General features: G+C 35.8%; 1 protein-coding gene across 6 annotated transcripts in view; it reads left to right on the top strand.

Moving 5' to 3' along the window:
- The window catches only part of LOC135215495 (pre-mRNA cleavage complex 2 protein Pcf11-like), a 120,094-nt gene extending 111,479 nt beyond the window's left edge, over positions 1–8,615 (top strand). For all 6 annotated transcript variants that reach the window (XM_064250263.1, XM_064250265.1, XM_064250266.1 and 3 more), the window contains 4 exons: positions 1,417–1,520; positions 4,848–4,970; positions 6,113–6,308; positions 6,789–8,615. In XM_064250263.1, coding sequence (XP_064106333.1) covers positions 1,417–1,520; positions 4,848–4,970; positions 6,113–6,308; positions 6,789–6,958 — 593 coding nt within the window. In that variant the 3' untranslated portion in view covers positions 6,959–8,615. The remainder of the gene's footprint in view (positions 1–1,416; positions 1,521–4,847; positions 4,971–6,112; positions 6,309–6,788) is intronic.
- Positions 8,616–14,395: the final 5,780 nt, after the last annotated feature.

The raw sequence follows: 14,395 nt of genomic DNA on the forward strand, positions 1-14,395 counted from the left end.
TTGTAGCACCTTTTAGTGTTTTCCGGCACTTCAAACATTTATGGCTTTTGTTTTCAGCAAAAGTCTAAAAATCTGCTCCTTAAGTTTCTTTAAACCTGCACATTATTGTCATATTATAGTATTATAATTTATGAACATAGCATTCAGGAGCCACTTGCATTCTTAAAATCTATAGCTACCGTAATTGCTTTTTAACCACATCATCACATGCATTAGTTGCTAAATTAAATGCATTTTGGAAATTCATTTTTTCCATAAATTATCAAAGCTGAGTTTAAAAGTGCAACTTACTTTATTTATCAGTAAATGCAGTAAGTTAAATTAATTAAAGGTGTGATTTCACCAGTTTCGGATGTTGCTTCTGCCACTTCCATAATGTTTTGTGGCTTGCGCATCATTTGTTACTTCAGCCCAGGTACAACTGAAAATTTAGTGGCATACTTTCTTAACACTTTCTTCTCCATTGAGGGAAGGATGAATAAAGTTTAATTTATTCTTATTCAAGGAAGTTGCCATTGAAAATTAGCCAATATTTAACAAATCAGTAACTGCCAATCTGCTGGTCCGAAGTTCGATTCTCGGCTCTGCCAACGCAGAACCAGAGGAATTTATTTCTGGGGATAGAAATTCATTTCTTGATATAATGCGGTTCGCATCCCACAATAAACTGTAGGTCCTGTTGCTAGGTAACCAGTTGGTTCCTAGCTACGAAAAATATCTAATCCTTCGGGCCAGCCCTAGGAGAACTGTTAATCAGCTCAGTGGTCTGGTAAAACTAAGATAAACTTACTTTTTTACAGTAACTGACATTGGCTAATGGCTGTTTCTCGATTTTATTTTTATGTCAGTAATTGCTGTTGTTTATGCCAGTGTTTTGCACACAATAGTAAATGGTTGTTAATTATTAGAAATAGTGATGAATTCTTAAACAAGTCAGTGTTAGTAAGCTTGATTTTATGTATGAAGATTTGCATTTAACCAAATGAACTTTGGCTTCTAAACCTATTTATTAGTTTTGAGTTTCACAGAGTGTTTTCATTGGAAATAAACTGTGCTTGTGTATTTATGGAGCAAGGTTCAGTTCTGAAATAAAAAAAGTCCAAAAACTGAAATGTGTGGCACCTCCCTTGTAGCCACTCAAGAACTATTGGTGGCCTATTCAAAAATGTCCCAGACCACGGGAGTTCCTGGACCATGGAATGCCAGATTGTTGAGTTCGGACTGTATTTGCAATGAGACATGAATTTTGCTATTCATATTTATGTATAATATAAAAACAGTAGTTTTGATCCAACAAATATTCTTCAGTTTTTGTCATATGATTAATTAACATTGTCTAGCATATCTCTTCATTGCTTTTTTTTTCATTCAGTGGTTGTTTAGGAAATTCACAAGATCAATATTTATTTCTTCTAGTAACAACAAAACTAGATGACCTGTCATTAGCCTCACAACTGCCGGTACGCATAAAGGAGGAGCCTATGGATGTAGAAGACACGGATGTTCCTGTTATCACTCCAGTGAGTATTACATTATGTACTGAATTTTTGGAGTTAATATTGATTTTAGTATGCATTCTTCATCATACACAGTTTCATCTGTTTGGAAATGGTATCACTACCTAGTATCATAGATCATTTGTTAAAGATGTAGAACAGTTCTTGGCAGGAATAGATTATGATACTGACTAGCAAGTTTTAGAAACACTGAACAAACTTGTTACAGGACAGAATGAGGTTCCATGTACGTATTACAATCCTCAGAAATAAAACAGTTGTTGAATTGTTAGGGGATGCAGGATTGGACTGTATATCTGTCCTGATATAAGAGCTTAGTGGTTCCATTCTTTAGTGCTCTAGGTTTATCTTACTGCCATGAGAGTTAATTAAAGTCATATTAAAGCACTGTATGGCCTTTGTAGGTATGAAACTGATATATGTATGTGTTTGTGAGAAGTAATACTAAACACAGTAATGCAAAATTATGGATTTAATTATTTATTTTCAACATATAAAGGCAGAATAGTTATTACAGGACTAAGATGGAATTTCTGATTTGCAGTCAAGAACTCATTTTATTCTGTAAAAATATCAAACCTTGGGTAAGTCAGAACCCAGAAATACTCACCCAAAAATTTGTGATGGCAAAGCCCACAAACACTGTTGCATTATTATTGCTAGTCTTACAAAATGTTCATGTTTTAATTAATTTTATAGTAGAAAATCTAGATTGTGATGAAAATTAGAATTTGCGCATTGGTGCACATTTTTTTTTTACATATTGTTTTGTTAGAGCAATATGAACTCGGATGCCAGTCATTTAATTAAGACTGACTTGGAAAGTTGGCATCCGTGACGTTTCTGGTCTGTACAAAACAAGAATATGATAAACCTTTAACTAAATGAGAAGACTGTACTATGAAGACAAAAAGTGCATTAGCCTAAATTCATAAGTATCATAAAACTTTAATTTTGCCACAAAGATAGTGTACAAGTGTACTATGTATAGTAGATGTGTACTGTACCATTAAGTTGTAAGGAAGGAAAGTTCAAATTAAAAAGACAAAAAATAGGTTAGGTTAGATACAAACAGTAACATTTGCTTGTTCCGACGTGTACAAACCTACGCTTTCATGCATGGAGTAATCTGTGCTTACCTAGCTTCGGCTGTTCTGGAATTGTCTCTGAAAAAACAAAATCCTAATGCTACCGTGACCTGATGTGACCTACCTCAGCCATTGTTTATGCATCCATACTAGTGTTCACATGTTTCTGGGTCATTTCACTTGTTTTGCGTTCATACTGTTATTTTCTAGAGTTTGTGACTATGAGTACGTACTCCCTGTGCCTAGTGATTGTCTGACCTTGTTTGCCACATTTAGTGTTTGTATTATTTTTAGGTCTGTAGTTAATTATCGCTGTTTCTGTGAATGGGTTTTTGTCCTTGGGTGCAGGATGCAGGAGTGCTGGAGCGAGTTTTTCCCATGTGCGTCTCCCTTTCGGAGGAAAGAGAACAGTGTTCTTTTTTTTTTAAGGATTATGACATCGGAAAATGAGGTTAAGTCTAATGTCCCGTAAAATATCCCCCCAATTTAGTAGAGATTTCATTCTCGAACAGGACGGAAACTTCAAGAACTGGTATAACTGAGTTATAATTTAAAGCAAAGCAAAAGGGAGTTTTGGCTGGCTGACCGTTGCAGAAGACATTCTCTTACTCTTATTCTTCCCAGCTTTAACCCATTTTTATATGGGGTCACTGTTATGAACGAGTCGTCTCCATCGATTTCTGTCCTGTGCATTGTTCTCGTCAATACCTTTCCTTAACAAATCTTCCCCTACACAAACACGTCATCTCTTTCTTGGTCTTCCCTTCTTTCTACCCCGCACTTCCATTTTTATCGTATGTCTTCCAACATGATATTCCTCTCTGTAACAGGTGTTTATACCATCGAAGCCTTCCCTCCTGTATCTTGATATTTCAACTACACTCTCAATGACATAAAATAATAATACTTAATACTGAGCATGATTTGACTGCATCTATTATTGTTGAATAAAATTACTTTCTTTCGGATTGATTTTAGATAAACACAACCTGACATGAAGGTAACAAAGTTGGGACTACAGCATGCCTTAATGAGTGATAGATCAACACGAACTTGACACAAAGGTAACAGAGTTTGGACTGAATGAATTCCACGCACTATCAAACTAACACAGCAAAATTAATGTAAAAGGACACTAAGTCACCTAAATGCAAATGAAAACAAAATTTAGAACACGTAATACCAATGGGATACAAATAATAAGAACAAATAAAAACTAATAAAGTGCATTAGAAACTCAGACATGTCCTCAGGTTGGGAACTTGGGAACAGTCATAGTTAGTATATTTATTCCATATAACCTCTATTAACTAATCTGGTAGGCTACAGAGTTGCAGGTACTGTACATGGCACTATACGTTTAGGGCAGTAGTGTTGGGAGAGCTCACTGGCTCTTCTAGTGCCCACTGGTTTGATGACCCGGGTGTCTTGGTTTGTCTGTGCCTTCATTCTTATCTTGGTCTTTAGACCAGAATCTTCTGCATAGTGACCAGAACATGGCCAGAACATAACCTGCCTCTGCTAGCCCAAGTCATTGGAAATGAGGCCTAGGGTGGCCTGTGATGATGTTGAAACTGGCACTGGAGAGTCTAGGCTATCTACTGCCCCAGTTGCTGCAACAACTGGGTCTTCGGCAGTGCCTGCTACCATATCAGCTGGTAAGGCAGGGACTGTGGCACTGACACCTTCTTGCCATGCCTTACATTTCTTCTGTTCTTCAACCAGGCTTCTCTGGAGTTACTGCACTAGGGCCTCCAGCAAGGTTTTTTGGTTTGCAAGGGTAGGAGTTGTTTATAATATGCATACGTATATTCATAGGGTACAATGCAAAAGTTATGGCTGGAAAACTTTCACAGTATTATGAAAAGTCCTGAAGAAAAAATGAAAAAAAAGCATATTAACAGGTTAGTGAACAAGTAAATTGTAGAAAAATTGCTAATATAATTTTAGAGTAGCTGAAAGGTTGATCCAGCTTAGGATTACTGTATGGCATTAAGGGAAAGTGTTGCAATTTTTACATGACACTGCTGGAAACACTGTTCTCCAGTTTTACTGTAATGAGAAAAAAGTTCTGTGGTACTGGTATGTGACAATATTTTTATTGTAAGTGGATATTGAGTAGATGTATCTTATGGCTTTAAGAGCAAACCCTTCATGGCAGCCCAAAGGGAAATCAGATTGGCAATATTTTTGTTTGGTTGAACTGTTTTTTTAAACATTTTATCTTGATTTGTTTTTGCAGGTCCTGCCCCTTGATGTTGTCATAAAAAAAGAAGTAAAGAAGGAACCAGAGGAGCAAGATGAGGACGAATTGTTAGTTCGCATTGCTGAAGAGGAAGATGAAAACAGTCTAATATTACCTGAGGTTTGTACAGAAAGGTTTGGTTGTTTTGCACACCTTTGAAAAGGCTTTACTCAGTAAATAATGAAGTCCCATTTGTTTGCAAAGCTATAACAACAAAGTTGATGTTATATAATTGGGATACAAATGGGATACAATACATAATATGTAATATAGTGTTTTCACATCTGGGACTTTTACGATGATTACATCAGTTAGACATAACTTACAATGATAGGTATTACATCAGTTAGACATAGCATCAGTCACAACTCAAATTTCATTGAAAAACTTTTGACTACTGTACTTACATATGATAAGTTTTATAAAGCAAGATCAATAGATATATAAATGCAAGTTGAATAGATAAATAGGGAGAAAACTTTTATAACCACACCAATATAACAAACAGAATTGCAATAAAGAAAAGTGTTTTTCTAGGTTTGAGACAGAAGGAAAGAACAGTTGCTGTACTTAATATATAGTTATTGTAAAAAAGGTTGTCAGAAAATTCTTGTCAGGTTTTTCAAAACTTGTGGACGACCTAGATAAGTAAATTTATTGCTTGAATGAAAGTCCCGTAACCCATAATTTGCATGGCTTATAATTATATGATGACTGAAGAGGAAAATAGATTGTATTTTTAGGCATGCGATAAAGTCAAGGTTTAATCACTTGCAGAAGAGATGGATATAAAAATGGCAATATCCAACTGGTGGGAAGGCTCATATCATGAAAAGGATATTTCTGAAGACTGGCATGATCAGAATTCAGTGCTCTTGAGAATATGGAGAGTAACTCATTGAACATGTAACCTGAGGAAGGAAGGTCAAAACGAAAACATTATTGATGACGATGAATTATTTAGTTCTTAAGAAGTACTAGTCTTTAATTGACCAAAGTAAAAGCTCATTGGTCATTGCCACCTACTTGTGTGCATACCATAAATTAATGGTGAACAGAATATTCAGTTCTGCTGTGGCTGTGAGGTTAATAGTGACTATTACTATTAAATAGCTCTAAATTTCCACTTTATATTTAATATCTCCACAGGGTTTAATGTAGGAGTGGTTTGTAGATTTTCCATTTGCCTAGAATTCTAATTTTTTTTATTGTAACTAAAAATACATTCTCAGTATTTATTTTGTTTTAATGTTTTATTTCAGAATGATGAAACTGTTTGGACAACTCCAACTGTGGCTGTAAATGCTGCAGAAACAGATATAGCAAGTTCAATAGATGGAAACACAGAGCTGTCAACTACAGACACAAGTGAACCAGCTACAACAAAAACAAAGATTGTGTTTAATGTGTCAAAACCTTCCATCGCTAATAGTGATGGGAATATCACGAATGATAAAAGTATGTACTATATTTCTCATTTGTTTACATATTATATTGCATAGTTCAGAATTGAAGTCTCATGATCCCCCACCCCCCATGAAAATTAAATTAGGAATACCAACTCAGTTGTCAGATTAATTTGTTTATACAGCCTTGTGAAAGTTTAAGCATTTTAGCTAGTTTGATAATAATGTTGATAAAGTAAAAATGATCTAATAATACAGTAAAATTGATTTTAAGGTAATTATTTTTATCATGCTAACTTTTTTTTTTTTTACATGTAGTTATAATTCGGTTACATTTTATCCATAAAATGTACAGCCTAAAGTTTCATTTGGGTTGCTGGAATTAATATTAACTTCACATTGAGTCTTCAACCTGTGGAGACAGTAAAGCTTGTTTTTTGTTGGATGAAGGGCCTTGATGATGCTTTATTGTGCATGTGATGACCCATTGCTTACTTTAGAATGGAGTTAATGAAGTTTTTTCCCATTTCAGATAATGATGTTAATAGCAATATCGTGAATGAAGACGAGTATGAAGAATTTATTCCTCCCCCATTTACAGTTGATTATGATAAAAAGCCAGGTTTCAGGGATGTGGAATTAGAAGAACAACCTTTAGCAGCTCGAGGAATAGAAATATCAGGTCTTTGCTCAATAATGTGAAGATATGATGTTATGAGAACAGTTCATACTGTTTATGAATATGCTGTACATTTCTGGGAGGCCTTAACAAATTTAGTGATGTTTTCCATAGGTTACTATTTGCAAAGCAAGTTGGAGCTTGAAATCCAGGTACAGTGTTAGTTCCTTTCACAGATTAAGTGTGTGTGTATGAAGCGTAATGTAGCATCATGCACTATGTTGGGATGTATGTATTTAAGTGAATACTTTCTTACTTAATAATAATTATATACTACCATTGTCTATAATTTAAGTGTTATAGGATCATACAAAAATCTGGGAGATTCCAAGTTCTGTAGAAATATTAGGTAATATTCATGGGACTGTTTTTCTTTTAAGGCAATTTTTAAAGGTATTTATTGTTTATTTTTAATTTTATCAGTAGTGGACAGAACTTGATTGACTACTTCTTTTGTAGGTTAGCTTTCTTCGCTGATGGAAACCTATTTCTTTTCTGTGATTATAGGTGAAGGTAGATAGAATACCTTTGTTGGAAAAGTACAAATGTTATAAACTGTTTCACAGTAAATTGATGACATCTGGGCCTTCTTGTGTGATTTGACATTCTAACAAGTCAGTATTTATTATGCAAGCTTATTTGTTTATGTATTTGTATTAATCATCAAACCCTAGGTATATACAGGTGTTTTACCATTAGTATTTTCTTTCTTTCCTTTTTTGTAAAGTGGATTTATTAAATTTTTTCCATGATTGTAATGTTCACTTAGTATTTTGTTTTCCCAGTCTTTTCAAGTAAATGTATTAGATTAGTTAGATAATTTTTTTTCTATACAGTAGTTGAATATCAAATTATTAGGAATAATTCAGTTTCCCCATGTAATTGGATAGACAATGGTAGATATATGAATACACTGAGGAATATGCATGTTTTAATGCATACACAGTAGCATGGGACAGAAATCCTATTTCTGTTTGACACTGATTACCTATTTTCAAAATTGCTGTCTGTAAAGTGGTTTTTATTGAACTAATATTTTCTACAATTTACATTCACTTTGTAAGTATGTGTGTAAGAAGTGCATACTGTATTTCATATTGTTACTTGTTTTTAAAGTGAAGTGTTTGCAAAGACAGTGATAAAAGATTTTAATTTTAGACCACGTCTAATCCAGTGCAGTATTTGATAATCTGATTCCCTGGAAAGATAGATATTGTGAATTGTTGCAATGTTTTGTACATTTGTAAATAGAAAATAAACTTATTTTCTTAAGTTTGTTCTTTTTTTCTCACATCCCCTAACATTACACCAGCTTTAAAGTTGATTGTACAGTACTTGATACATTTATTATGGAGTATGGAGTAAAATTTTCTTTTTTCCTCCCATCGCCCTATCATTCCACAAACATTAAAGTTGATTGTACAATATTTTGATACCTTTCACATGAATAATTGGAATTATCTATTTACTACATTTTACAGTACTTTCAGCACTTCATAATGATTCACTGACTGTACAATAATTTTATAGAGCTATATTCGGGATGCCTGCATAGATTAATATATTGGTGTTAGATATGTGTTTTTTTTTCAGTAGAGGTTAAACAGAGGTTGGATAGAACATGAAAGACAGATACTTTGATGTTGTACAGTTTATTGCTAAATAAAAAATTAAAAGCAAGCAGTGTTTTTTTTTCTATCCTGTCGGCTAACATCCAAAATCACCGATATAAGTAGACTGTAGTTTCATCCCTCAAAATTATCGAGTTTTTTGAGGTATAAAGTGCCATAATAGTGTTCTGAATATGGCTGTACATTATTTTTTTATTTTCTCTTCTACTTGATGAAGTGCCTCAGTGGCATGATTGGTATGGTCTTGGCCTGCCACCTCAGTGGATGCAAGTTTGATACTGGCATTTCATTGAGGTGTGCGAGATGTGTATTTCTGGTGATAGAAGTTCACTCTCGACATGGTTTGGAAGTCACGTAAAAGCCGTTGGTCCTGTTGCTGAATAACCACTGGTTCCATGCAACGTAAAAACACCATAAAAACAAACAAGAAATCTTCCACTTGATGAAGAAAATGAAATTTTGTACAATGTACAGTTTCTCATTTCTCCTCACATAGTCTTCCCCATGGGGGTTGTTGGGAGGAGGACTTTCAGTGTACCTCATGCAGTGCAATGTAGGCATTAAGGTTCTTTGCAGCATCCCTTAGGCACCTTTAGTTTCTTTTGCTGCACCTGCTTATTCTCTTTCTTCCATCTTAAGGCCCGTCCACATGGTGCTCGATGAACTGCTCAATGTGACGTCAGAAGCGGAGAAACGGCGGATAAAGTTCAGACTTTTCCCACTTTTGGGATCACGAGCAAAGTTCGTTGGAGAAAGGTTGACCGTGTGGTCTGGTCTTTACTTATCCCCTCCTAACAACTGATTCAATGCAACTGCAAGGTTTTCCTCCTTATGTCTTTCAAACCTTTTACTGTCAATTTCTGTTTCTCCGCTGAATGACCACAGGTCCCAGTGTTTAGTCTTTGGCCTTAATTCTATATTCAATTCAATTAAGAAAGGAATTTCACGACGTTGGGTAAGTAAGTCTTGTTAGTGAACAAAAGAAAAACTTCTGCATGCCTGTTATGTACTATTACCTACTTCATGTATTAATGAAACAAACAAATTAAGTTATTAAAAAATGCTAATAGTCACTGATAGAGACAGGTGGGAAGATCACAGGAGGAAGTAGTCGGAATGGACATGGGTAACAATTATATATAAGTAGTTAACAGGGTGACCAGACGTCCCATATTTGACGGGATTGTCCTATATTTCTGACATTTGTCCCGTGTCCCATATTGACCCTCCCAGGGACGCTTTTTGTCCCGTATTTTCACTATTTGAAAAAAAAAATTACAATATAGTACTAGTGAAATTTTGCAAAATACGGGGTAAAGGCAGCCGCCCAAAATTGGCAACAGTTCAGTGGGCCGAGAACGAACAAATCTATCCTTGGTATTTGATTTTTGAAACTAAGGTAGCATGTCCGACAAAAAGTGAAGAGAAAATGTACCTTTAGTCCAGAGTGGCAATGGCTCCTCCCCCAAAACAACAACAAAAGCGGTGCATACTGCAAAATATGCTCGAAGAGTTTTAGCATTACGCACGGTGGACTGAGGGATGTGCGACAGCATGGATCAACAGCCCAAATCAAATAAACAATCGGCCTCAGCTGCAGCAGTGTTAGGAATAAGATCATTATTCCCAGCAAAAAATTGTACAGAGGCAGAAAAGGTATGGTGTGTATGTATATATATGTATGTATATATATATATATATATATATATATATATATATATATATATATATATATATATATATATATATATATATATATTATATATATATATATATATATATATATATATATATATATATATATATATATATATTGTTCAACTATCTCTCTAATTTTGGTGTCCCGTATTTCAATTTTCAAAATCTGGTCACCCTGGTAGTTAAATCTAGAAGTAGCATGCCGAAGACCAGAGGCGTGCCCAAAATGTCATAGAGAAATTGCTTGTAGTAGACCTAAACTAGACCAGAATCCAGAAAGACTGTACCCTGTATGGGAGAAGGAACGGCTATATCATATTTTTTATACATTACTTAAAATCTGCTTGAGTCCCACAGGCGTGACTGAAGTAGTAGCCGTCAAATGAGAGGTGGAAGCTGGAGTGAGGTGAAGTTGCGGAAGCCGGGCAGCTAAGTAGAAAGGGAAGAAAAATTTAATGTAGCCTAAATCCCAAATAAAAATGCAATTCATTTCAGTAACAGCCATTCAACCACCATCTTACAAGATTGAAAAATGGCATAATTGTTATTGTATAAAAAAAGGGGAAAAATTGTGAAGTTTGTAGAATGTCAAGCACGGGCAGTCACCGCAGTGCATGGAATGATTGTTTGTATGATGTTTTAACGTTGCATGGAACCAGTGGTAATTCAGCAAAAGGTATATGGAAGGATAGAGAGTCATCAAGGTTGATGAAGCAAATAATTATCTCTCATGTTCCCAAAGCGGGCTAGGTTAGTACATCCTCTACTCAGTTCCTACTTAGGCTACTTTTTTGTGTTACTGTATAAAGACCAATGACGTTGTACAGGTAGAAAATTTGATTTTTCATAACCACTATATATACTTAGCCTAGCCTAACATTAATCATGTTTATGTTGGCAGCCATTTTAGTTCCCATAAGTACTCCATAGTGCCCTTACACTTACAGGCTACAGCAGCTTCAGCGTTCTCTCAAGGTTTCCCAACAAATGTATGTATACTACCTAATAATTGAATTTGTAAGTCATACTGGGTGCCTTCGGCGTAGTGGGACCACGGAAGAACAAAGACACCAAAATAAAGTAAGACATGAAATTTCGTTTACATTAGCCTACAGTACCTATCGGTAGGCAGCTCTTAAGATGTTTTAGTTGGTTTTATATTAAAATTTACCCTATAGAGTATGATATTCAGTGTATATTAACTTATAGTGTCATCGTCCACTGGTAGAGGAATAATTTGTCCTACCTGGCAATTATTGCTTGATTTTGAGTACAATAAGTGCGAGGTACTCCATTTTCCGACATTTAGCCAACCGCCATAACATGTTTCCTTGACAGGATTTCCTAACGTTTTAAAATTTTGTTTTCCCTCGAGTGTTGTTGATCTTGAAATGTTACCCAGCCAAATTCACAACATTTCCTTCGAATATTTGATTATTTATGTTACAGTTTGTGGTCATTGTGGGTCAGAGAATAAGTGTAAGCCATGTGGAAGCTACGCGCATGTGTGTTGCATTTCATTATGTTGGAGACCGAAGTGAACATAATTTCAGATTTTTTCTTGTACGAAACAAACTGTCGGTCTTAACATTAGGGTAAATCTTCTAGCACTACTAAACACCGGTAAAGTTAACAAAAATCGTGTGCGCAAGGAAATGGTCTAGATGCGTATTATTTTCTTTCTCCGTCGTTTTATTTTAATGGGGTTGTTAGTAATTAGCTCCTCCTTTCAAGTTATGTTCTGTTTACGGTGGAAGCTCTCTCTGTACTGCTATTCGTGGCAGGTTGGTCATCTTGGATGACGTTTAATTGCACTAAGCTGGGCGCTGACCATATAGACCCACTCTCCTTAATCTTTGGAATGTAGGTACACTTATGTCTTCCAGTTTTTATTATCAAAGCGCCTCTGTTGTCGCACACAACGATTATTATTTATTTTAGAGGTATGTCAGGCAGGTCGGTTACAGGACCCAAAGTGCATGATTGATTGCATGTTCTTCCTTTCTCAGTTAAAAAAAAAAAGAAGTACCATTGTTTTTAACTTCATCAATCAAATTTATCAGTAATATTTTTATTACCCCCTGAGTGTTTGTAAAGTGGGGTAGCTAACTTTTTTTATTACTTATTTATAGCTTCTCCTTTGCACCAGGTCCACCTGCTTACCTATGGATTTTTAGATTACTTTTATGCACAACTCAAAATTGAGTCTGTTTGACCTCGTTGCGCCCCAGTGTCAGTTGCATCGGACTTCTCATTGCTAATTTGCTACACTGTCTTTGGCAATTTTAGCACGTTTTAATGTGCGTTAAAAGTGAGGAATATAAAGGTGGGTACACACGTGAGAGCCGAACCTTGTATGTGTAACTGAGTTACGCATATACGGTTACAAGGTGTCAAAATGTAGAGGACGAACCGTAACCACGTTAAGCACGTAACTTCATTTCAATCCACTGCGATCACCAGTCTGTCTCTGTCCGGGTTGTTTACCGACGATGGCCACCATGCAAGTAGCAGCTGCCGCGTACATTTATACACATTATTTAACGAAGATGAAGCGAAATAAAAGAAGATGGTGGCAATTAAGTTTATATACTAGAAGGGTAGAATACAGTGGTCGGGAATTACTCGCTGACTTGAGATTCCAAGAAGTTTCTGGCCACAGTGAAGTCTTTTCTTCGTAATAGCTAATAAATTGAAGGACCTCTTCGTCACTTCAATCAGCCATGGTCGACATATACGTACTGACTGACCAAAACAAGGGACTCTACTGTGGACGGTCTTGTTCATAGTCGGTGTTAACAAGTTCAGCAACCTCTGTTGTTACGCGTGTCATACAGGTCCCGTCCACACATGGCGTAACGTTCAAAGAGACCTCCCTTTGATGTGGGGCCCAAAAACCGACAATTGGCGGGACGGAGGGCGAACCGAGCCTCGAACCTCTCGGGTTCGGGGTTCGGGTTCGAGGAACCGTCCACACTTGCGTTTTTGTTACAAGAATCGGTTACAATACAAGGTTCGGTTCGCACGTGTGTACCCACCTTAATGTTTACAACTTGCATGAGGGGAAAATCTTGCACGCGTCCCGCGTAAGCTGTAGGTCGAATCACGCCTTGTTAAAGTTTCTCCCTCGTGTGCGTTTGCCGTGCTGCTCATCATTCCTACCGTGCTTCCGCTTTTCGTTCCTTTCAAAATTTATAATGCTGAGGATCTGCAATTTTAAGTTGCTGCAAACCTCAGATCACTCCTCGTTGGGAATACGAGGAATCGTGCGTTATGGCTTTGTATAAGTATAGCTTCGTCTCTAGATGGCACTTTAATTCAGTGTAGTTGTGAGATACCAGCATGTTAGGATTTTGAGTGAAAATCTTTTTCATTGAAATGGCATGATAAACACTGAAGCCTTGTGATTAGAAGCCAAGGATAGCTCTCGTATGTTATCCATTAAATTACAAAACTGCATTCGGTCAACCGAAACTAGAAAATCAAATTTCTGGTGCAGGTGGTCACTCATTCTACTCAATGCTACTTTGAAAGCCATGTGAGAGGATTTATCTTGTGGTTGCGTGATTTGATTTTCCTGTCTTTAAAAATGGCTATCCTTCGCCAAGAAGAGCAAATCCATGAGCATTGTCATATGTGTTCTTGCCGTTTAGCGAAGGATAAGAGTGACTTTAAATCGAATCATCAAATTGCTATAGATCAGCTTCTTTATTTGGTTAGAGGGAAGATTAAATGAAATCAGTTTTCACTATTTTGTTATTCTTGGCTGCCTGTTCGACCATCTTGATCTAATTGTAAAACCAGTCATTTTCTCCATTGTTCCGCTAAAGATATTTGTAAATATGCTTTTAATTTAAGCAAATAATTATAATTTTTTATGGAATTATATATATATTATATATATATATATATATATATATATATATATATATATATATATATAGAGAGAGAGAGAGAGAGAGAGACGTGTGTGTGTGTGTGTGTGAGCGGGCTTGTGTATGTATACATATGTATTAAGTTTTTGTTCTGGAATTAATTAATTGTAATTTTTTGCTTCAATTGATCATCTTATCTCAGGTTTCTGAGATCGTAAATTGCTCGTAGATAATCAGCGCTTCCAACTTTCCTCTC

The sequence above is a fragment of the Macrobrachium nipponense genome, chromosome 5, assembly GCF_015104395.2.
Source record: "Macrobrachium nipponense isolate FS-2020 chromosome 5, ASM1510439v2, whole genome shotgun sequence".
NCBI classification, from domain to species: Eukaryota; Metazoa; Arthropoda; class Malacostraca; order Decapoda; family Palaemonidae; genus Macrobrachium; species Macrobrachium nipponense.